This window comes from Canis lupus, chromosome 23, assembly GCF_003254725.2.
Source record: "Canis lupus dingo isolate Sandy chromosome 23, ASM325472v2, whole genome shotgun sequence".
NCBI classification, from domain to species: Eukaryota; Metazoa; Chordata; class Mammalia; order Carnivora; family Canidae; genus Canis; species Canis lupus.
The window spans coordinates 10,656,102-10,682,156 of NC_064265.1; the positions used below are offsets into that span (position 1 = coordinate 10,656,102).

The window sequence follows — 26,055 nt, forward strand, 5'->3', positions numbered from 1 at the left end:
AAAATGGAAAATTTGTTACTGGAACAAATTGAGACACATTTAAACCTGTGCCTTAACAACTGTTAGCAAGGAAAAGAGGGACATATAGCACTGCCCTGAAGTATAAAATTAGCTCATGGCACACTTGACTACACAGAAACAGGGCTGTTGCCAAATAACCCGGGGTGGGGGTGCTGCGTAAGAGGCGGGTCGCAGTGGACAGGGCTGTGGTTGAGAGACGGTGCCGTGCATTCCTGCTCTGCACATCAGAGGGCCCAAGGGCTGGCAAGAGTGTGTTTGAACTCAGCCGGATCCCAGATGCGTCAAAGCTAAGCTGGTGGAGTCCTGCTGCCCACCTGCAACAGGGCAGCCCAGAGGCCCCAGCGGCAGGAGGGTACGCCGACCCCTGGCAGAGCCACATTGGAGCAGAGGTCTTCAGACCTCTGAATAAAGCCCAAACAAGACCACTTCATAGCAGCACCCTCCCCAGCCCAGGTCTGCCCGGCGTAGGCCTTTCACCGCTGGGGTGCTGAGCGGGGCTGCAGGAGAGGCTACCAGCGTTGTGGAGCCCGAGCCATGTTTTGACACATTTGGTCCCAGTCTGGGTCCAGCTCCGTTAGGTGCCGGCTTCGGCCTAAGGCAGATGGAGGCCCCTGCTGGATGAGGGCTCCCGCAAAGCCAGGCACTGCAGAGGAAGGGGTTTGGGTGCTCTACGCTCAACTCCTGTCTGCTGGGGGCTCTCCCGTGCCCTCTCTGGCACACCTGCTCAGAGGGGCTTCACGCACAAGTCCAGTCCCTGGGGACAGATGGTGCATGCTCCTCACAGCAGTGCAGCCGGAGGCCCGCGGCCCAGCCTAGGGAGTCACTGTCCACGCCTTAAACCACGGGGACCAGCAGGGTGAGGAGGGCCCGTCCCCTGCGACAGCCGGCCTGTTCTTCCCCATGCACCTCACAGAAAACACAGAGAGCCTACCTCTCTGGCTTACGCTTGAGAGGCACTGGGTTAGTCTAATGGCACCCCTTCTCCACAGACTTCCAGCAACGCCCCAGCTACATATTTTTCTTCAGATGAACACTGAACCCAAAACACCAGGTTGCAGAACTTAGAGAACCCTGTGGTTCTGAAAACAAACCACCAGGAAACGCTAGCACCCATTCCATGTCTTGTGCACCCAGTGAAGGCCGGGAACCCCTTACGAGGTGGGTCCTTCTTCTCCCCAGGACCGGGAGAGCAGCTGAAGCTTGGGGGGGCTGTGGCCCCCACAGGCTCCCTCAGCTTGGGACAATGGCCCGACTGCAGGCCGGCTCTGGCACTGTCACACACAGCCCCTGTACAGCACAGCACCATCTGACCAAAAGGGTGGCAACCTTCTTACTCCCCGATGATTTTTCTTTGGTCATTTGGCATTAACAGTTCAGATAAGAGTATAACAATGTGTAAGCCCTACCCCCCATCTGTCACCACCTCTCAAGCTCAGAGCGTGTGTGTGGCGGGGGGGAGGGTGTTGTGGGATGACCCTTCCCTGTGGCCCTAATTTCACCGAGCATCAGCATCACTGTGGGGATGCCCACCTAGCAGTTCGTACCTTTACAGCGTGTGACACAAGCCTGGGTGACTGGGCAGCCCAGACTGTGGAGCTCACTTCCCTACATTGCACATATGGAGCATAGAGCAGAGAACTAGGAGGCTGACTAACCGCACAGTGTCAGCTTCTGGGGACACACAGTCTGTTTTGCAGCTTCCAAGTTTTCCCTGCAGACGTGGCCAGAGAAGACAGCCCGGTGCTGTAGAGCACACTGAGCTGTCCATCCGGGGCGCAGCCCTGCCCAAACCCCCGCGATGGGGTGGTGATGAGGCTGTGCGCGTGCAGGGTGGCCTTCTTTATGAGAAATGCTTGAGTGTTTGCTGAGCCCAGTAGGCTGCACTGCCCCTCCTGAGCCTACTTACCCTCCAGCTGGGGCAAGCCACTCCAGAGCCCGCAGGAGGCTGCCTGCATCCTTGAGACTCTCCAGGTGCTTCTCATTGGATGTGACCTGCAAGGGAGGGAGAAGAAAGTGGTTGGATGGCCTATCCCTGACTCAGGTCCCATTGGAAGGGTACCCCGAGTCTCAGGCTACCGTGGCATTAGGGGGAATACCCCGAGACCCATCCCTCCAGGGCACTGCTGACCATTAGAGGCAGACAGTATGGCCCCTGGGGAGTGAGCATGAGTTCAGGGTGGGGTGCCTCTGGTGGGTCCCTGAGGAGGATTTGCGTCCTGAAAGCTTGAACTTCTGAGTTAGAACAAATGATGGTGAATGAACTTATTCAGTTGTTAGAGCCAGGACTCCTTTGGGCCCTGAGGCCAATGCAACCTCATATGGACAAAAGAATCACAGTTCTGGATGTGTGGAGACCTGGGGGGCCTGAGGAAAGAAACACTGATAACCAAACCCCTTCCAGAGTACCCTGGGAGTGGGCCCTTGCTCTTTGCCACAGTCCTGGGAGGAACAGGAACAACATGAGAATCTCTGACTCTGTAGCGCCTATGAGCTGAATCATATACTCTCAGGGCTGGAAAGGCCTGAATGGGAGAGGATCCAATCCCGGCTTCTGGAGACCTCCTCATAAACCCCTCCATAAAAGTCCATGTCTGTGAGGCAAGGAGAGAAGGCCTTAAGAATGAACTTTGATCCTAGTATTATACTTGTTCCTCTTTTTCTTTTTTTAAAATTTCATTTATTTATTCATGAGAGACACAGAACGAGGCAGAGACATAGGCAGAGGGAGAAGCAGGCTCCCTACAGGGAGCCCGAAGCAGAACTCGATCCCAGGACCCTGAGATCACGCCCTGAGCCAAAGGCGCACAACCATTGAGCCACCCAGGTGTCCCAGACTTGCTCCTCTTAATTCAATCTTTGTGTCCTATTTTTGTCTTCATTATTAAAAAAATACTTTATAATAAACATTTGCATGGCACTTTACCTTTCAGAAGGCACTGCAGCCTCCTGTCAATTGCCTCATCTATTCTTTTTATTTATTCACCTTGCAAGGTAAGCATGTAGCATGCTTTATAGATGATAAGGTAATGGCGGCTTGGCAAGATTAAGGAGCCACAAGAGAGGTACATGTGGAGCCTGATCCTAACCCCACATGAAGCTGGAACCAGACTGGCCTCAGCTGCCGCCCCACCATTCAAGTGTTCTCTGTCTTTCCATTTGATCATAGTGGCCAGGGTTGGATTATCATCTCCCAGGTTCTCAAGAATAGGGCGAACATTTCTTAATCACTTGTGGTGATAGGATGGTCATGGGGGGTAAAAAGACCTTAGTGCAGACTCTAAATTACATGTGAGTGAATTTGCACCTCCACTGAGATCCTATCCTACCTTCTGAGTGTGCCAGCGACCAGCTGCCAGCTCAACTGCATCAGGTGTGATTTCTGCAAAGATTTGCATCTTAAAAGAGCTGCATGTAAATTTCTTCTGAAATTACACCCAACTTGATGAGTTCAAAGGCTGCTATTTGAAAACGTCAGCTGTAGTTCAATTATGTCTGAAGTAAGCACAAATGTACACTACAGTGGTCTTCAGAGAGGATTCCTACCTGATTTTTCTCAAAACTGTTCCACATCCAGCTTGGTTGAGCTATGTCCAGAATCACTGCCCTTAGCAGCCCTATCATGGGATTGTGTGTAGAGGCTGTGCTCCGAGGCAATTACCCCACAACTTGCAAAGAAATAACAAGACTACATTTGCTCACAAGGCAAGTTAGAAGGTGCAAATAGAAAACTACAGTGAGAATGAGGTGATCAAAGGAAGAGATCAAAACAGCATCATGTGCAGCTGATGTCTGTAGCCATAAATGAAGCCAAAAGAAGTCATTGAAAACTATGTGCTTTGGCCACTTAACTCTATTTTATTTTTATTTTTTAAAATGACTTATTTAGAGAAAGAGCGAAAGTGTGTGTGAGTAGGAAGAAGGGCAAAAGGAGAGAATCTCCGGCAGACTCCCCACTGAGTGAGAACTCCTCATGGGGTTCCATCTCAATGACCCTGAGATCACCACCTGAACCAACACTAAGAGTCAGATCCCCAACCAAGCCACCGAGGCTCCCCTTAACAGAACTCAATTGAAACATCAGTTATTGTATATAAGTTGCTGTATATAAAGATGAGTTAATTAGAAAATAAATATTTTAATATCAATCAAAGATTTCAGTTCTGGGTAAGACAGAGAAAACACATGCTACCCTTTCCCTCTAAATGCAGTTATAAAACCTGAACAGAATGCACAGCACAGCTATTTAAGAATACTGAAAAGTGAACAGCAACAGGCAGACTGGGGAAAGGCACCAGATTCAAAGCACCAGTAAATTGGTGGTGAATGCAGAATAGCTTGGCTTGAAGTCAGCACTGTGGGGCAGAAGAGAGAGCTCCAGGAGAAACCAGGCTTGAGAAATGGGAAAGGAAACTCCCAAAAGCTCACAGAGAGGAGATAATATCTTCTAGGTAACCCCCCACCCCACCCTTTTTCTCAGTTTTCTTGTCCCAGGCCCCAGGCAATTCTGTGGTGGCAGCAGCGACAGCAGCCAGCACAGGAGCCCAGCCTAAAACTACCCCCCTCCCACCTGCTCTGTTGTCACCAATGTTTGGCCCAGACATGGCAGTTGTGGAAGTGAGCAGTTTATGGCCAGACAGAAAATGGGAGATGCAAGAAACCAGGAAAACACTGGGGAGATAACAGATCAGAAGAGCTTGAGAAACTGCATAAAATTGTTTATAAATTCCTAGGCTCACCCTCAACCTGTGTATGCATGGAACTGATCCAAATGGCATACCAAAAACTTAGCGAACTGAGCTAATAAACCTCTGTCCACATCCCCGACTGACACCTAGAAGATGGACACACAAGATAGACCCAAATAGCATTGCAAATGCTTAGAAACTGACAGGACATTGAAATTACTATTCCAACCTGCATCCTGATCATAACCAACATAATTACTTGTTCAAATAAAAGTATCAATATTCTTGTGGGGTTTCAATTAGGCACAGTGTCTCATAATATAATATTTAAAGTAACCAAGATAAAATCCAACATTGCTCAGCATAGATCATAAATGACAATAAACAACAAGATGACACAGATGTTGGAATTATCTGACAAAGACTTTAAAGTCTTGTAAAAATACTAAAACAAGCAATCACTAATGCTCTTGAAACAAGTATTAAAATGTAATGTAACACTCTTAAAACAAGTATTAGAGGAGAGGGGTATTAAAATAGAATCAAGAGACGCCTGGGTGGCTCAGCGGTTGAGTGTCTGCCTTTGGCTCAAAGTGTGATACTGGAGTCCTGGGATCGAGTCCCATATCAGGTTCCCTGCATGGAGCCTGCTTCTCCCACTGCCTATGCCTCTGCCTCTCTCTCTCTCTCTCTCTCTCTCTGTGTGTTTCTCATGAATAAATAAATAAATAAAATCTTTAAAAAATAGAATAGAATAGAATCAAGTATTAGAATAGGATGTGAAAAATTAGAAGTTATAAAGGAGGACCAATGAAAATTTAGAACTAAAAATATAACCCCCAAATTTTAAAAACCATGGCAAATGGATTCATTAGTATAATGGAAAGAAGAAGTGAACTTGAAGATAGATCAATAGAAATGATCCAATCTGAGCAACCAAAGATAAAGTCTGAAAACACAAATAGAACCTCAGGGACCTGTAGGACAATAACAAAAGGTCTGTATCACTGGAGTTCCAGAATGAGAGGGCAGAGCATGAATGGATAAAAAGTATTGAAAAATCATAATTAAAACTATTCCAAGTGTGATGAAAGATATAAATCTATAGATTCAAAATGTGAGAGAGACTCAAACAAGATAAACCCAAAGAATCCATATCCAAATACATCATAATCAAATTTGCTCAGGACAAAAAAGAATTGTGGATGCAGGCAAAAAAAAAAAAAAAAAAAAGACAATACAAGTTATGTATAGGGGAACACTGATTTGAATTATTGTGATTTTCTTATCACATTGAGGCCAGAAGAGAGTGACACACTTTTAAAGTGCTAAAAGAAGTATCAAACTAGCATTTTATTCTAGCAAAAATTTAATTCAGGTATTTAGGTGAAATAAAGACATTCTCAGATGAAGGAAAACCAATAGAAGCAGAATTTCCCTAAAAGAATTACTAAAGGAAACTCTTCAGGAGCACCTGGATGAGTCAGTTGGAAGAGCATGCAACTCTTGATCTCAGAATCATGAGTTTGAGCCCCACATTGGGGTAGAGATTACTTAAAAATACAAAATAAACTTAAAAAAAAAAAAAAACTCTTGATAAAGAAAGGAAATAACACCAGAAGGAAACCTGGACTATTAGGAATGAAGGAAGAGCAACAGAAATGGTAAATATCTGGGTAAACATAACATACTATTCCCTTTCTTTAAAATACATTTGATGGTAGAAAAGCAAACATATAATACTGTCTGATGGGGTTTTAAACACATGTAGATAAAAGAGAACTGGAACTGGGGGAAGGGCAGAGGAACTTATAAGGTGGTAAGGTTTCTATATTGTAACTGAAATTGTAAAATACCGATTATAAGTAGACTGTGAAAAGCAAAGTCTTTTATCTTTTTTAAGATCTTATTTGAGAGAAAGAGAGAGAGAAAGAGAGCAAGCACACAAGCACTGAAGAGGAGGGGCATAGGGAGAGGGAGAATCAGACTCCTTCTTGAGCAGGGAGCCTGACATGCAGCTCAATCCCAGGGCCCCGGGATCATGACCTGAGCAGAAGGCAGACAACCAACTGCCTGAGCCACCCAAGTGCTCCAAAAGTAAAGTCTTTTATAATCCCAATAGGAATCCCTAAAAAAAAAAAAAAAAACTTAGTAAAAATTACTATAGACAACCTGTACTCGTAAAAAATGTTAAATAAGTCAGGAGAGATACAAGCAAGAAAATGAAAACAAAGAGGATAAACCTAAATAAAAAGGTAGACTATATCCTAACACAAGAATTACATTAAATGTAAATGATCCAAATTCAGCAAATTAAACAGATTTTTCAACATGACAAAAAAATTGACCCAACTATATACTGTCTACAAGAATCTTAATTCAAATAGAGTAAGACAGGTTGGTTAAAAGTAAAAGGATGAAAACATGTATACCATACAAACATGAATCTAAAGAAAGCTCGAGTGGCTACATTAATATCAGGCAAAGAAGACTTCAGAACAAAAAATTTGCCAAGGACAAATAGGGACATACATTTTAATAAAAAGATTTTGTTATTGAGAAGATATAACAGTAAACGTACACTCAGCAATAGAAATTAAAAATACACAAAGCAAAAACTGATACAACTGAAAGGAAAAACAGATAAATCTACAACTGCAGCTGGAGGCTTCAAACTACTCTCACAGTAATAGGATGAGCGGAAAAAAATAATCAGCAAGGATACAGAAGAGTTGAATCACATCGTCAGCTAACTGGATCTCAATGGCTTTTGCAGAGCACTAAACCCATCAGTAATAGAATACACATTTTTTCCCAAGAACCCAGGAACGTTCACCAACATATACAATATCCTGGATCATAAAACAACTCAACTAATATAAAAGGACTGAAGCCATATAAATTATATTTTTTAATCATAAACTAGAAATCAATAAAGATGATAGGAATATCCCAAATCCCGTGGAAATTCATCAACTTACTCCTAAATAATTGAAAGATCATTTTCCCAAGGAAATCAGAAAATATTTTATTAAGCTTTATTTATATTTTTATTTAATAAAATTTAATAAAGCATTTTAACTTAGTAAAAAATGATATATCAAAATCTGTGGGATGCTGCTAAAGCAGCACTATAATTATGTGGGATACTTTTCAATCTCTCAGCAATATGCAATCAGAAGGGATGCAGAAGTTTTATACTACAAGATGAACAAACCTGACCTAATTAACACATAAAGAAAAATTCATCTAACAACTTCAGCATATATATTCTTTTCAAAGGTACATGGGAAGTTTTCAAAATATAGCACATGCTGGGTTATAAAGCAAGTTTTGACAAATTTCAAAGGTATTAATCCAGCAAAATGGGTCAGGATCTATATGCTAAAAATTATATAGAATGCTGATGAAAGAAAAAATCCCTAAATAAATGGATATACTATGTTCATGAATTGGAAGACTCAATATAGTACAGTTATTAATTCCCCAAAATACAGGTTTAATGCATTTCCTATCAGATTCCCAGAAAGTTTTTTTTCTTTTTTAAGAGAGAGAGCATGCAAGTGGGGTGAGGGGGGAAAGGGAAAGGGAGAAAGAGAATCCTAAGCAGACTCCATTCTAAGTGTGGAGCCTGATGTAGATCTTGATCCCAGAACCCTGAGGTCATGATCTGAGCTGAAATCAAGATGCTTAACCAACTGAGCCACCCAGGTACCCCTCCCAGGATTTTATGTAGATATAGAATAGCTGATTCTGAATTTGTATGGAAAGGCAAAGGAACAAGAATAACTAAAATAATTTTGAAAAAAGCAGAATAAAGTTGGAGGAACCACACTACAAAATTTTAAGATTTACTATATAGCTACAGTAACCATGATGGCATGGTATTGGCAGAGAGACAGACATACAGATCAGTCGCATAGAATTGGTAGCCCAGAAATAGGCCCACACAAATACTATCAACATTTTGACAAATGGGGATCCCTGGGTGGCGCAGCGGTTTAGCGCCTGCATTTGGCCCAGGGCGCGATCCTGGAGACCCGGGATCGGATCCCACGTCGGGCTCCCAGTGCATGGAGCCTGCTTCTCTCTCTGCCTGTATCTCTGTCTCTCTCTATCTCTCTGTGTGACTATCATAAATAATTAAAAAAAAAAAAAAAACAAAACATTTTGACAAATGCACAAAGGTAACTGAATGGGGGAAAGACAGCCTTTTGAACAAATAGTGCTACAACAAAGGGTGCCTATATGCAAAAACATGAACTTACCCACATATCTTATACCTTAAACAAAATATTATTCAAAATGAATCATGGATCTGAATGCATAAAATCTAAATCTATAAAACTTCTAGAAGCAAATATAGAAGAGAATCTATGTGACCTTAGCTTTGTTGATGAGTTTTTAGATACATAACAAAAGCACAGTCCCTGAAAAAAAAATTGAAAAATTGGATTTTACCAATATTAAAAACTTTGCTCTTTGTAAAATATTGATAAGAGTAAGATAAGCACAGACTGAGAGAAAATATTGGCAAATCACATACCTGATAAAGGACTTTTACCCACAATGTAAAAAGAACTCTTAAAATTCAACAGGAGAACAAACCATCTGACTATTCAAATGGGCAGAAAATCTACATAGACACTTCACCAAAGAAAGTATGGGTGGCAAGTGAGCACATGAAAAGGTACTCAATGCCATTTGTCATTAGAGAAATACCAATTTAAACTGCAATGCAATTCCACTACATACCTATTTGAATGGCTAACATTCAGAAAACAAACAAAAGCCTGCCGGGAAGCAGAGTAGCAGAAACTCTCATTGCTTGCTAAGCTGGACTGCAAAATGGTACAGCACTTTGTAAGACATTTTGGCACTTTCTTATAAAATTAAACATGGTCTTATCATGTGGCCCAGCAATTACACTCTTAGGTATTCACCCAAGTACACTGAAAACTTAGGTCTGCACAAAAGTCTGTATCTAGCAGCTTCAGTCACTAAAAAGTGAAAGGAACCAAGATGTCCTTCAACAGGTAAATGAAAAAAACAGTGGAGACACCTTTCATGCATTACTTGGGATATAGGTCTGATTGGGATTTTAGAATGACAAATCAGTAAAGTCTGGATGATTCTCAAGAAGATAAGAGTTTAGTTTACCTTGCTAAGTTATTTTGTCCTGTGATACCGATTTCTTATTTATTTATTTATTTATTTATTTATTTATTTATTTATTTATTCATTCATTCATTCATGAGAGACCCAGAAAGAGAGAAAAAAAAAGAGAGAGAGAGAGAGGCAGAAACACAGGCAGAGGGAGAAGCAGACTCCATGCAGGGAGCCTGACGTGGGACTCGATCCTGGGTCTCCAGGATCAGGCCCTGGGCGGAAGGCAGCGCTAAACTGCTGAGCCACGTGGGCTGCCCATGATACCGATTTCTTATAATTAGTCAAACTAAAAATATTAGGATTTCCAGTGACTTTGAAATGACCCTGAGGAGAGAATTACTCTGTTCTCCCAGAGTTGGGGCTCCTCTCTAGCCACTGAAGGTTATAAATTAAGATGGGGGAGCACTTGGGTGGCTCAGTGGTTGAACATCTGCCTTTGGCTCAGGTCATGATCCCAGGGTCCTGGAATGGAGTCCCACATCAGGGACTCCCTGTGGGGAGTCTGCTTCTCCCTCTGCCTATGTCTCTGCCTCTCTCATGAATAAATAAATAAAATCTTTAAAAATAAATTAATTAATTAAGATGGGAACCAACCTAATTTTAGAAACATCCCACTGTATCTACCAACCACATAGTGTGGCCTAGAACCTTCTATTTTCTCGGTACTTAAACTTTTTTGAAAACCAAATTGTGGGTCTGCTCCAAGGCCATCCTACCTATCCCTTTTGTGCTATGGAAATAAGAGAATGTTTGGGGCACACTGGGACCCACAGAAGAAGGTCAATGAAGTAGAAGTGACACTTGTCCACTGTGATATTGAATTTCTGGTTCAGCAACTATTGGAGAACTTCTCATGACTGTGATTAGAGTAGTCAAGAAAGAGAATTGCAGGGACTCTTTAAGAAAATAAATAATGTAAGAGTGGACTGGCAAAAAGTATGAACATCATACTTCTTCCTGCAATTACTATTTTCATTACTAGCTCTCAGTTAATTCCCATAAGCCAAGACAAACAAACTCAATTTGGTTTTCCAATAATGTTCTATAGCAGAGGGTCCTGGACCTCTAAGGGTCCATGAGTGGATTTCATTATTTCAAAACGTCCATTTCCTGTGAAAAGAGTCATGCCTGCCTCACATTCCTCCTCATTATAATAAAAATATATCAAATTTATCAGGTGTGGTTGTCATTATCTCGCCCTGAGACATCTGTCTCGTAGCTGTGTGGCTAAAATCAATCAAAATGGAAACATGAATTATACTAAATACATGCAGTTCCTTTGGTAGACAGGATCACTAAAAACATGGGGTGTTCAAGAAAAAGATCAGATAAAAAGTTGGGAATTGGAGCTTAGAACCAAGATCATCTTAGAAAGATTGTTCCTCCAGTGCTGTTTAATTGAGGATATATTAAAAACAGATTGTATACTTTGGGCAAATATACAACTTATTCAACCTGCTACTGTGGCTTGAATATGGTGCATGTCAACCAGCATTCATGCATCACTGGGTAAAACCAAAACACTGGGATCCCTGGGTGGCGCAGCAGTTAGGCACGATCCTGGAGACCTGGGATCGAATCCCACATCGGGCTCCCGGTGCATGGAGCCTGCTTCTCCCTCTGTCTGTCTCTGCCTCTATCTCTCTCTCTCTCTCTCTCTCTCTCTCTCTCTGTGACTATCATAAATAAATAAAAAAATTTAAAAAAATGTTTAAAAAAAAAAAAAAAAACCAAAACACTGCAAGGAGAGGCAGGTGTCCTGCAGAATCAATCTTCAAATTCTCTGCCTGGCTCACAAATTGTAAGGTAGTGACTTTATATGCACACCCTACAGGACAGTTGGGGTTGGCTCCTTTCTGGATTTCACTTTCCCAAAGGCAAACTCACAAAAAAATCATCTTCTATCCCCTGCAATGGCAGGACATTGAAGTTGGTGAGCTCCTTCAGTTAGCAGGTGAGGCTGTGACAACAGGGAGGACAGTGGCTTATCCAGGTCATGGTGGCCACTGAGGGACAAAGCCAGGACTGGTGCCTACACTCCTTATCTAAGACCATAAAAAAGGTGTGAATAAGAATGTATTTTAATTTTCTATCTGTGGTATAACATGAATTCATCCTCATAAATATGACTCACAGCATTGTCCTTATGAAGCTCATAAAACGTTCCAGTGTGAGTTTCTCTGTTTAGAAATGGTTTGGGGAATGGAGAGATACATGGCTCCAACCAAGTCAGGCCTGGGCAGCCTGTGGGGTTTGTTTATGAGTGTGTAATAACATCTGCCTGTGTTTTCAGTGATCCTGAATGTGTGTGGCAAAATTAAGCCTAGGTCGCTTCAGCTTTCTAACCAGAGAGGCCTCCAGACAGGTCCAGGCAACACTGAGACTACAAAAATCCAGGAGATGAAACAGGCAACAGGGAGCCAGCCCAGGTGTTCCCTGGTGCTTGTTATTACAGACACACGCTTCACACAGCGGAGGTTTGTTTTAATTCCATGGCCCTCAGATCTCACAAATACAAGTAAAAACAGGCAGGTAACTATGACAACTCTACTTCAGAGAGTTTAAATTAAAAAAAAATAAAACCCATCCACCGGGCCCCTTTATTTTGTTCTCTTAACATATACTCTGTCTTCTCTCAGCTGAGGTTTTTAGGTGACTTCAAAGCATTTTACCAAACGCATATCGAAACATGTCATCTATCCCCTTGCCATGAGATGCCAGGATGGAATCTGGGGAAGAACCTCTGGAAGGTGAGATGGGATTCGGAAGTTCCTCCCCCACCCTCTGCCTGGTGTTGCAGTGCTCACTGTGGGCCTCTCCAGAAATTTCTTGAGCTGTTGCCAGGGTCCTACCTCCCACACTGACATCAAAGCAAGGCAATATTAACATACACTGCTCTGCATCCAGGCCAGTATGCTTGCTCATCATGCCTTCGAGGATGCTGAGCACATGTGGGGTAAAATGGAGCAATTCTCATACAGCTTTCAATGGCCTCAGGGCATCCATGCCTTCCCTGGAGTCCATTTAAAAACTATGTTCTTGGGCAGCCTGGGTGGCTCAGTGGTTTAGCACCGCCTTCGGCCCAGAGCCTGATCCTGGAGACCTGGGATCGAGTCCCACGTTGGGCTCCCTGCATGGAGCCTGCTTCTTCCTCTGCCTGTGTCTCTGCCTCTCTCTCTCTCTCTCTCTCTCTCTCTCTCTCTCTCTCATATGAATCAATAAATAAAATGTTAAGAAAAGAAACCTTTATGTTCTTCAACAAAAGTAAGTGAGGCCCCTTCCGACCAGGACTAGTAAGCAGGAGGATGACTGGAAAGAAATCTAGAGGTATCCCTGATTGCTGTCAGTGGATCTGCTGATTGGTCACTAAGCAGTGAGGGGTTCCAGCTAGAACCTACACTAGGTTCTAGGGAAGAGAAGGGAAGAGACAGGGAATAGACAGGGCTTGCAGAGGAGCTAGGCCCCATTGCAAAGCCTTGCTCACTTAGATTTGGCCCAGATTCCCACGAACTCAGGCTCTCTGGAGGGAGCCCGAGATCTTACACTAAGCCTGAATGGTACTAGGGCATGCATAGCACCATCTCTGTGTCCACACTGACCACTATGGAGGGATTCTTCTACGCTCTACAAACAGCACAGCTTAGCTTTCATTTGCAGTTGAACAGCATTGAGGTCCAGAGAAATGGTGGTAGCTGGAATATATTGATTCCTCAAGTTGAAGAAGGCTGGGGCAGAAGAGGAAGAAACTGGCTACCACCTCTTGTTCAAGAGCACCCATGAGTTTCTGTGTTGAGTTCTCAATAAGAATTGGGCGGCAGGGGAGTGTGCACAGAGCATTAGCAGGTGTGCAATGCTAAGGCTAACAGGCAAGGCTAACAAATCCTAGGTTTCAGGTAGGAACTGTTGGGATCCACCTTTGTAAGACTAATTGAGCTATAAGGCCTAGGAGTAAAAAGGCCTTGGAATTTGGGTCAAGAAAGGAAATGAACACTTTGACAACCTTGAAAAATAAATACTAGAATGCTCACTTCCCAGAAGAAATGGAGGCTAACAAGGCTTCTGTGCTTTGCCAAAGTTTGCAGGCCGGCAAGCACTGGCACTGAGATAGGACCCAGTCTCCCCAACTTTAAGACCCCTCCCTGTTCTAAGAGATCATTACATTCTCACATCACCTGCTGCACCCCCTGTACAGCTGGGGTTGGCTGGTGAGCTGATAAATACTCTCCTTGGTCAGATGCTGGCTCTGGCTCTGTATCCTCTGTGCCACTGTGCACCCTGCCCCTTGCAAATCATATGGTACCCTTTGCTCCCCACCATTGTTGTCGACTCCCATCATTTCCACTGGGAGCAGGGACCACAGGACTTCTCTTCTAGACAGAACTTGGTTTTCCAGGTGCTGACCGAAGAACTCTGTGGGTCATCATATGTACTGTCTGCTGAACGGTTCCTGATATGGGGACCACAACTCATTTGGTGATATCCTTCAGCATCTGGCTACCAGAAGGCTTTGTGCATCCCTCTTTGCATCCATGGGTGGAGGATTGTCCTTGCTAATGATGGGAAGTGAGTTATAAGTTTTCTGGGCTGCCATTGTGGACTATTATTTGTTGTTCTCCTCACAATGACCCTATGAGGAAGGTCTTCTATGATCCCATGTTAAGATGGGCTGAGGTTACTGGTTAGTAGTGGAGCTGAGATGGAGATCAGATATGGCTGACTGCATTGCTCCTCTTGCCCTAAATCATCATGCTGCCCTCTGCCTCCCCTATTCAGGGTCTGGATGTAGGAACACTGGATACAGAGCCAGAGCCAGCATCTGACCAAGGAAGGTAGGACCAGGGCCTCTAGAGCTAGGGTCAATGTGGTGAACGCTCTCCTCTCAATGGATATTTCCAGATTTGGAAAAGCACCCAGCAAAGGAGGATGAGAGGTAGGCAAACAGGTGAATTATCAAATTGTATGGACTTTAGTGAGAACACACCAGTGTGGGAGGATTTTCTTCTTTCTCTTGACCTTTCTTTCCTCCTCTCGGGGTCCTTATGCTCTCCAGTCTAGCCTGACACCTTCATTCTCCTCTCCTGCCCAAACTCCTGCCTGCACCTGTGGGCACCTGCTAAATCCAGGGGACATGGAAATAATATGCTGAGGATTTGAATGTTTTTCCTTTTCATCCCATAAGACACGATTATTTTCTAGAAGACAATTATCTCTATCTACCTCCCTCATTTTAGGCCAGCCAATTCTCTCACCTCTCTATGGGGCAGTCAAAATGCCCTTATTGCTTAAAACTGTACATAATTATATCAGTTTCTGGCCATTAAGTCTAGTAGCTTAAAGTGTTGAATATAATATAGCTGGTTTGGGAAATCTTTTAGGCCTAATCCAACTCACTAGCTACAACATCCAGGTCCAAAATATGTGAGGAAAAAGCAGTTTTAATTGGCAAAGAATTATAATTGTGGACCTTGTGTGGATATAAGGATAGACTAGAGGATGGCCCAGAAAAAGCTCTAGTGAAATACAGGATCAGTACATGCTATTTTCCCCAGAGGACCTCATCCAAGTGCTTAGAAAGGCTAATATGAGAGAATGTATTTCCAAGGCAGTGGTGTTAGGATGTCAACCACAGGAGGCTGGAATCATTTCCTCACAAGAGAAAACACTCAAGGTAGCAATCATCAGGTGATTTGGAAAGTGTGAGAACTTGGGTCACAGGAAGTGAGGAACTATGTAAGTAGATAGAATTTGAACTTGACCCAAGAAAGTTCCAGCTCATCCTTAGGAAACTATATGGTCATACTGAGGTATCTATATACTAATCTGCCGGCTGCACCATGGTCCAGCTCACTCCTGTCCTGCGCAAGGCCTACCATGGGGGCACTTAACCATCCGCCTTGCCCTGAGTGGCTGTACCAACCGGCCTTTCTACCGCTTTGTGGCTGCTCACAAGTGGCCCCGGGATGGCCATTTCGTGGAGCAGCTGGGCTCCTATAATCCACTGCCCAACAGTCACGGGGAGAAAATCATTGCTCTCAACCTAGAGTGGATCCGGCATTGGATTGGCTGTGGGGCCCATCTCTCTAAGCCTGTGGCAAGGCTTCTGGGTCTTTCTGGCTTTTTCCCTCTGCATCCCATGATGATCACAAATGCTGAGAGGCTGCGAAGGAAACGGGCACGTGAAGTCCTCTTAGCATCTCAGAAAACAGATACAGAGGCTACAGAAACAAAAACAAGCTGACTTCAGTGAGCAGAGAACATTGGGAGAAAGGTCAAAGCCCTCTTAAAACACCTGTGCAGAGCTCTTAGTTGTATTAGATCTGGAGGTCAAAAAAAAAAAAAAAAAAAAAAAAAAGGATCCCTCATTTGTGGTATGGAGTGTGTGTGTAAGGGTGGGGCTTTGAGGTGGGAAAGAAGCAGATAGAAGTGGCTTAATTATTTTAAGATTTTATTTATTTATTCATGACACACACACACACACACACACACACACACACAGAGAAGCAGAGACATAGGCAGAGGGAGAAGCAGGCTCCATGCAGGGATCCCGGGACTCCGAGATCATGCCCTGAGCCGAAGGCAGATGCTCAACTGCTGAGCCACCCAGGCATCCCAGAAGTGGCTTAATTAAAGCACCCGTTTCCAGCTCTTTCTCTGAACCTTCCAGTGGATAGGGAGACAAAGTAGAGCGATGTCGATGTCAGGGCAACAAGTCTAAATAAGCCCCCACAACTTCTTTCTTTCCTCAATTTCTCACTCCACCAAATAAGGACACTGTCAGCTATGTGTCCTATGTGCTGTGATGCTATGATTCAGCCATTATACATAAGGACAATTAGGAAAATGCTTTCAATGTAAAGTAAAAAACACAAAACAAATATATACGGCGAACACGACTGCAATTATATAAAATGGGTATAGCCTAAGTTTGAAGTCTGTGGTGTTATAAGAGAATTACACATCCTCATTCCCAAGGCCCTCAGTTTAGTTAGAAGCGGGCAGAAATAAACCACAAGCGTACCCGAGATGACACATGAAAAGCTCTTCTGGCAACTATAAAAGGTCCTACACGCATTAGTATGATTCTGTACTCAAGATGATTGAACACCTACTATGAGCCAGACCCTATTTGGAGTTCAATACTCAAGATGTATTGAACACCTACTATGTGCCAGACCCTATTTGGAGTCTGGGGATCTAGTGGTGTCAAGTCAGAGCTATGGCTGTGAGAAGCAATGAGAAAGTAAACAGAGTAATTTAAGATAGCAGTAGGTACCATGAAGAAACTAGAGCAGGAGGAAAGGAGGAAGTGTGTGTGGTTGGGGGGGACGGTCTCCCTGAGAACAGAATGGTGAGAGCGCGAGCCATGAGAACAGTGCAGGGACCTGTATTCTGCAAAGGCAAGAGCAGCAGCCACACAGGCCTTGAGGTGGGAATGATGCTCTGGATACTGGGGGCAGCAGAAGCAGGGAGACAGCTGGGAGAGACTGTGCAAATGGTCCAGGGGGCGGCCACAGGGACCACATCCAAGAGCTCACCTGCCAGTCCTGGATCCCCAACCATGCTGACTTGACCCCTCCTGTTTTTCCTCCCACTGAGCCTTCAATTAAGCAAAGACGAGACGCTGCCTGGACCTTTGTCCTCAGTGGCAGAGACAGAACCTTCCCTGGTAAAGGTGTGAGGCAGCAGGGAACTAGGGGGGGTGAGTGTGCCAAATGAGCCAACCCCTTTTTGTAGGTCAAGTGTATACACAGTCCCTTTTGGGGAGGACAAAGTCTACATCCTAGACTTTGTGATGTGGAAACAGAACCCTTAAGGTTTCTATCAGGACTCTTCAAAGAGGAGGAAAAGCTGGACATAGAGACCTTACATTTGAAATGGGTGACATGATCCCATACTCATTCTCAGAGTGGAAGGGAGATAAACTCATCCACAATTACTAATAATCTTTTAAACAGACTTATTAGATGAGAGTTTTGGCTTTTGGTGACTACTTTATGATAAATGGTGAAACTATTAGCTAAATTAGTGAAGTCTTCAATCTCCTCCTGAAACACATGACTGAGGAAAAAGTTGGTTATGGCAGGCCATGAATTCTGCTTGTAGTAACATGCTCCATGAACAGAAACACCTTTGCTGCTGTGAAGTCACTGCATTTGCCAGTACAGGGAGGAGATGACATGGGACTGGGGCCTAGTCACTTGTCCCCACTGGCTCCAGGGAGGCCATGACAAAGGACTACAAGGCATCAAGTTGGGATTTGTTAGGTTTGGACAGAGGGCCCCAGGGACTGAGGGACATGAGAGGTTGAGGCAGCAGGATCTAGAGACTGAGCTAACACCCCAGGATCCTCAGTGTGGGCTGGGCTCTGGGTCTCCAGTCAGGAAGGCAAGTGAAGGAAGACTTTTGGCCTGGTGGGCAGACCCACAGCCAGCAGCAGTGTGGAAGCAGGTTTTCCCGGGACTCAGAGGCAGGTGGCTTCCATGAGGCTCACCATCACCTCAGCAGCTCCCTCAGCATGTGTCAGGACAAGGCCAGACACCAGCAAGCAGAGCTGGTGGGCATGCCTAAGGCAAGGGTTGACTCATTTCTTCTTCTGCCTTGCACTGTCCTCTAAACTTTACCTTGTACTTCTGGGATTCTCGAACAATTGGGGGCTGCTGAAATTTCTTCAAATTGATAAAACTGGGAAGAAAAATTAAAGCACATTTGGTTTACATGATTAAAGCCATAAGGCACCAATTAGTCAAAATATAGGCCAGATATTGGCTGCCGGACAGCTGAAAATTCCCATGGTGGCTCAGTTAGTTTTGTTAAAAGACTTAATCAAATACCAAGAGATTCCATTTGGAAGCATTTTAATAATGACCATTTTGAGAAAATGAGCAGCCCTTGTGAGCATCTTGTCCTCCCCTCCCTTGGGCAGACCACAGCATGAGGACATTCTTTGTGAGGCCTTGAGAAAGCCTGGCTCCAGAGAAAGAGGGGAGTTGTGACATCCCTGGATTTCACCTCAGAGAGGCAGGTCAGCTATCAGCTGACCCTGGAGCATCCATTATGTAGTAGCTAGCTGGTGACAAGGCGCTAGCTGTGTGTGTGGTGAAGGTGGGTGGGCCTGGGAAACTCCCAGGAGAAGCCTGTTCTACTTTGGGGGTGAACCTGGTGACCAACGCAGTGCTGAGCAAAATTGGTATCCACAGAAAACAACTTCCCAGACAATGATCAAACTGGCTTTGGGATAAAATTAATTGTAGCAAAGTCTCAGAGACTAGGACAACATCAAGGAGCCTAGGTCTTCCTCTGTAAAAGGCTCTGGCAGGCTGAGTTGACCAACCTCTACAGGCCTCTATCCCTCATCATTGTGGGGAACTCATAGGGCTCGGGATGGGGAAGCATGGCTGTTGCTGGTGACTGGACAGGGTTCAGGGTCCTAGAATCAAGGGAGTTGTGGCTACTCTATGGCAATCACTCTTCCCCTTGGGCCACCCAGGGCACTTTAATAGAGATGCCGGAGCTTTGGTCAAGGGAATCTCTAATTGGTGGGTCAGAGCCTCTAGAAAAGCCTTGGGTTTGCTTCAGACTCTGCTCACACATCTTAGTAGGCCAGAGTGGGACACTAAGAGGCCTTGCAGAGTTGAGGGCCCAGAGCTCTGAAACTGACAGGGACTCCAGCTCAAGCTAGGCCAGGTACCATGGGGGAATGCTCAGGAATAGGTGGTTTGGCCATCAACAGGCTAGATCATTGTTTTCCCACATTGTCCTTAATGGCTCACAGGACAAGGTCAAGACTCTTGGAAGTCTAAGAGTATTATCCAAGATGAAAAGCTTTCCATTCTTTCAGATGAGGTGGGACATATACAAATTACATGTGCTTCATGAGGCCCAGGTCAAATGCAGAAGTATCCCTAGGAGGTATTCGCTGAACAAGGCAGGGAGAGAGATTGAGAAAAGGATTTCTGTCCCTAGAGGGGACAGGGCACTCTTCTACTCCTCCTTCTAACTGCAGTGCTGCAATACCCTTCCCCCAAAAGCTTCATCTTACCCCTAGTCCCTCAAAACCACTCTGCTCAGAACTGACTTAAAGCAAAGGCAATGCTAACAGGAGGGCAGGGATGCCTCACATCTTTTAAGTAGAGAATGTGGTCCTGTGTGTGTGTGTGTTTGTGTGTGTATGTATATAAATGTGCTGGGAGGGGATGTTTTAAGGCTCTAAAACACTTTCCTTAGATAGACTCATTTGCCTTGAAATGATGAACACAACGGACAGCAAAAAGGTAGAAATCCTACATACTTTAACGTGGTGACCTCTGCAGGACTTTTAGGTCCTTAATGTGGCAAGAGCCATAGTGAGAAGGCCTTCCCCTGCATTACCCCAACCAACCTCAAAGTGAGGGGGTCCTGCTGCTATTCTCATTTCCCAAATGAGGAAACTGCCATCTCAAGAGGCAAAGTGGCTAACCAAGGTCTTCTTGATTCAGGACCCCTGGTCTCAAGGGTGAGAATGGGGTGGCTACAAATGTCCAACCAAGAGAGGGTCTGGGAGCCAAGACAAATCAAGTGGCACTGAGAGAAAAAGGGGCCAAGTCAGGAGTGTGAGGCGTGATGTCTACAAGATCCAGATGGCCTGGGAAATAGTCATCCAGCTGTGATTACAGGTGGTCTGCTGGCTTCATAACACAGTCCATTGTTCCACAGCTGTGTTTCTCAGGTAGGGGTGGTTTGTCCCCCAGAGGACATTTGGCCATGTCTGGAGACATTTTTGGTTGTCACCACTAGGGGTAAGGGGACATGCTACTGGCGTCTGGTAGGTAGAGGCCAGGGATGCTGCTATACATCCAAGATGCCCAGGACAGCTCCAAAATAGAGAATTATCTGACTCCAATGTTAATAGTGCTGAGGTTGACAATCCCTGGGTTAGCCACCAGATCCTTGCTCAGGCAAGTTATGTTGTAGTCTTCTCATGGTATATTAGGACATCTGGGGAAATTCAGGAGGCTGGCTCCCCCTGCCCTATTTTTCTGTGTGAAGTTAAGTCATGACTAGCCTTTGATGCACAATACCCTTCCTTCTGGGGTCTGTGGGTCTGTGACGATCATGCGATGTATCCCACCTTAGGACAAACTTGTGCTGTAAGGGCCTTCTGAGCTTCCCAAGGCCAAGAAGTCCTGTGGAGCATCCTTAAAGGCCCCCACACTCAACTATCCCTGCATGTGGCTCCAGAAAATAAAGCTTTCACACACGGATGCTGCAGAGCCAGCAGAGGAGCAGCATTTGCAATGCAGCTCTCAGGCCAGCCCCTCCTCTGCTCTGTGGACCAAAGTGCTTACCAGTTACACAGACTCAATCAACCTAGGGGAGATATTTTATATCCAGACCAAACTGGCACTCAACTGTCACTGACTAGTTCCTTTTTTCCACATGACCCAATTGAGTGAAAATTTAAAGCAAGCTTTATTACAGTCTTCTGAAATTAGTTCCACAAGAGTTTTAGAACAGATCGGGATTCTGGGAAAATTAAAGTGTGATAAGCATGACACCCTTATTTTGTATTTAGAGTACAATTACTCAATCATCATTCCAAGATATCCCTTGGCAATGGATAATTTCATCTTCCTCCATTAGCTTCACTAATAATTTCAATGTACATCCATGAAAAGAATAAAGGCCACAGACTGGAAATATTACATATCAGCTGACATGTCCTTTTATAGAAAATCCTAGAAACAAATATTGGGCCTAGGATAGGTAAGTAAGTTCTAGGAATTGATGGTTCTGTGCAAATGCACAGTATTCCAGCATATGAAGGAGGTGGTTTCAGGAGACAGTAGTGTATTCCAAAAGCTCCCTTAATTGGGGATATTATGAGGCTACCATCCATTTCACCCCACAACAAAATGCCACCATGATTCAGTTGCTACTTTGATGAGATGCTCTAGTTCGTGACACTGAAACAAGAGTTAAGATTATAGGAATTCTGGGACTATTTTAAAGAAATGCAACTTTATGAAAAACAAATTCTTATGCAGATTATCACTTAATGGACCTTCATAGGATTCCTTTAAACAGTGCAATCTCCATGAGTCTTTAAGTTACTCAAATGATAAAACATTTGGTTTTACAGTTTCCTATAAAATTAAATTACTTAATAAAAGAGAAGTGTACAATAAAGTACTTGAACATTACTATAGTTGAAAGGGTTCTGGGGAAAGTCCTTGACTCTTTGGTGGCTCATGTTTTTTCCACCCTCAATACTTTGTGTGACTCAACCTTCAGTGTGAAGGTACAATGAAAGTACTATTTATTAGTATGAACTGTTATGTGTGAAAATTACAGACTGTTTTCTGTATTAGTTGGAATATATATGTATATTCTAATGTATATATTAGAAAAAAGCACATGTACATGCATCACATAAGCAGCCCAGGATAATGACAGACAAGACTGTTATCTTAGGTTGGAGACCAAGAGATAGATCACTCAGAGAAAAGATGATCTGTAATATACAGTAAAAACTACCTGCTCAAATAGGGGGCCCAAAGTTCAGAGAAAAGAGGAGGATGGACACATTCAGATTGGGTGGCTACAAATGCCCAACCAAGAGAGGGTCTGGGAGTCAAGACTAGACATCCAGGTAAGGTACTCACTCCACCCAGCTGAGGGTCCATGACCTTGAAGCAAGCCCCTGACTGACCCCATGTCCATACTGCCTACTCCTCTACGCAGGAAACTCAAAGAATCACTCTGTACTGTCATAGGGTCTCAGTCTCAGAGTTAGGAAGTACAAAGATCTTAAAGCCTTTCCCTTCCTCTAGATCTCTTTTTCAGATTTTGTTGTTTTCCCTGAGTGTATGGAGATGGGAGGAATCAACACTCGTCCAAAGTTCAACCTCAGCCTTTCATGCTTGGATCCAAGGTGGCCATGAGACCTTGAACTAGTCCTACTAATAATGTGTACTAAATGCTTAACTGCAGGCCAGGTACTGTTCTAGGCACGCAGAGATGAATTAGCTCTTTTGAGCTCCTGAGCGTTATACCCTGTTAATGTTCCCATTTCATATATGAAGAGACTGTGGCACAGAAAGGTTACATTTTGAAGGAAGCTATTAAAAAGCAACACTGAAATTCAAATCCATAAAATGATGAAATCTGAGAATAAAGTGCATTTTTTTGTATTAAAACAAGTGGCAAAAACTATTACAACAACTTCTTCTATAAACATGATATCTTTCTAAATTATTTCTTTTTAACCATCTATATCACATGTAGTTTTTACCTAGTTGATGCAGGGCTTCTAAAATTGTGCTTTTCACATTTTTCTATGTTCTTGTTCTATTTCCTTCTCACATTCATTTTTTCTTCATGGATTAATAATTTTAATAGCCTTATTTAGGCTTAATTGACATGAAAAACTACAAAGAAATTATACAATCTGCTAAATTGTATGTATACATACAATTGTATACATACATGAAACCAACACCATACTCCAGAACGTGAATATATCCACCATCCTCAAAGTGTCCTCTATTTGTAATCTCTCCCTTCTCTCTGCTCCCATTTCCATGTCCAGGCAACCACTGATCTGCCTTCTGTCTTATATACTATTTTGCATTTCATAAAATTTTATGTAGATGGAATCAGTATATATTGCCTAGCTACCTTCACTCAATATATCTACGTTGAGACTCATCCATGTTGTAGAATGTATCAATAATTCATTCCTTTTTATAGCTGAGTGGTACTCCATTGTATGGATGGATATACAAGGTTGTTTATCTGATCACTTACTGATTGACTTTGGATTGTTTCCAGCTTTGGGCTATTACAAGTGGAGTTACTATGAACCCACATATTCTGCTGGTGAGAATGTCATTACCACTTCTAATGACCTTCATTCCTTTGTGTAGGTACAGATTTCAATCTGGTACTCTCTTCCTTCCAACTGAAGGGCTTCTTGTAGTGCAGGTCTGTCTGCTGGTAATGAATTCTTTCAGCTTTTCTATTTCTGAAAGTGTCTTTTTTTTTTTCTTTTTCTTTTTGCCTTCGGTTTTGAAAGATATTTTTTGCTGGATATAGAATTCTAAGTTGGCAGTTTTTCCATTCACTATTTCAAAGGTGTACCCTCATTGTCTTCTCTCTTGCACTGTTTCCAAAGAGAAATGGGCTGTTATCTTCATCTCTGTTCCTCTGGGTGTTTCTTTTTCCTCTGACTACCTGATTTTTTCTTTATCACTGGGTTTGAGCAATTTGATTGTAATGTACCTTTACTTTTCTTCATGTTTCTTGTGTTTGGGGTTCACTGAACATATTGGATCTGTGGGATTATAGCTTTCATCAAATCTAGAAAAATTCCAACTACTATTTCTTTGAATAAGTTTTCCTGCCCTTCCCCTACCTCTTTTTTCAGGGACTCCAATGACACATATGTTAGGCTACTTGAATTTACCCAAAAGCTCACTGTGCTCTTTATCTTCTTATTATTTTTTCTGTGTCCCATTTTGGATAGTGTCCATAACTATGTGTTCAAACTTAGTACCTTTTTTCTACAACATCTAATCTGTCGATTTCTATCCATGTATGTTTCATCTCTAAGAGTTCTATTTTAGATCTTCTTAAAAAGAAGCACTTATTTATGTCTCTGCTTAAGTTTTTAAGTTGCAGAATACAGTTATAATAACTTTTAACATCCTTGTCTGCTAATTCTAACATCTGTGTCAGTTCCGGATTTTTGATGGATTGTATTTTTCTGCTTCATTGTATACCTTGTAATCTTTGATGCCAGATATTATGCAATTTACCCTGTTGCTTGATATTTTTGTATTTTCATAAATATTCTTTGTTTTTGTTTATGGATGCAGCTGAATTACTGGAAATATTTTGATGCTTTTGAGTCTTGCTTTTTTTGATTTGTTAGGAAGTCAGGAGCACTTCTCAATTTGGGGCTAATTATCCCCTGCTACTGGGGATTCTATTCTTTACTGTATATTCTATCCTATGCCTCATGAATCTTGAGGTTTTCCAGGTAGGCTGGTGGGAAAGCTATTCCTGGCTCTCTATGAGCACTGGGCTCTGTTCCTGTTAATCCCTTTGGATAGATCTTTCAGTGGCCTCACACATAGGCACTGATTATTACTCTGTGGACTATTCAAGAGGGACCAGCTTTAGGTCTCTGAGGTTCCTCTGTATGCAGACCTCTCCTCTCTAGTGCAGTGTCCTGTGATCTCTAGCTGCTCTGGTCTCCCTGGACTCTCAGCTCTGTGTCCAGGAGATCAAGAGATCTTGCCTCTAGCTCAGTTTCCCCACCATATACTGTGGCCTGCAAACTCTTGAGCTGAAGCAGTAATAGACATCATCTCTCAGGGACCACTATCTTTATCTTTTATGGCCTGTCTTAAAAACCATTGTTTGTTTGTTTATTTATTTCAGTTTGGTGGTTGTTTTTGTTTCAGGCTGGAGGGTAAATCTGTGCCCTCTTACTCCATCCTGCCCTGAAGCAGAAGTCCTCATGTATTAATTTGTAATGCTTTCATGTTCAAAATTTTTCTAACCATTTCTCTATTGGTGGGTACCTGAAATGTTTCTAGCTTTTCCTTTTTTGGGCACATGCATTAGTTTGTAGTATATTTTAAGATCAGACAGCCACACGGACAGCCAATGATGCATTGATATTCAGTCACAGTGGTGATATTTTTCCTCAGAAGGCATAAATTGCATTAAGAAAAATAAAAGACCTTGTGCTGACTCATGGGTTTAAAGATGGGTGGTAACCACAGAATCTCAAATTCTTATTTGTAAGAATATTTGGGCACAGAAATAGCCAAATTAATTATAGGCCTTGGCCCAGAATACACAACTATAACCATATCAATCCAGAATACAAATTCTGCCAGGCTCCATTCACTGTAGTTCATTTAGGTTTCTGAAACCTCAATAGGCAGTGCGGTCTATTACATCCCAAAGAGATGTGCTACAATCTGTTGGGTCTCTTTGTGTCCTAAATCTCATGACCTCATGTGTCTAGGACTTCTATCTATGTGGTGGCAGGAAAGGTAAAGGGTGAAGGGAAAAGATGCCGCCATCTTAGCTACCCAATCTGGCAACCCAGATGCAGTAGCTGGTCCACTGACCAGTTGTATGTGAGAACACCTGAGATGTGTGTGTCCTGCACTATTCACCACACTGG

The 26,055-nt window shown here is 43.3% G+C and overlaps 1 protein-coding gene and 1 pseudogene across 6 annotated transcripts in view; one reads left to right on the forward strand and one right to left on the reverse strand.

Moving 5' to 3' along the window:
- ULK4 (unc-51 like kinase 4) overlaps positions 1–26,055 on the reverse strand; it is a 593,349-nt gene that overhangs the window by 688 nt on the left and 566,606 nt on the right. For all 6 annotated transcript variants that reach the window (XM_049099948.1, XM_049099952.1, XM_049099949.1 and 3 more), the window contains one exon: positions 1,928–2,013. In XM_049099948.1, coding sequence (XP_048955905.1) covers positions 1,928–2,013 — 86 coding nt within the window. The remainder of the gene's footprint in view (positions 1–1,927; positions 2,014–26,055) is intronic.
- LOC112668713 (28S ribosomal protein S16, mitochondrial-like) lies at positions 15,704–16,219 on the forward strand (annotated as a pseudogene).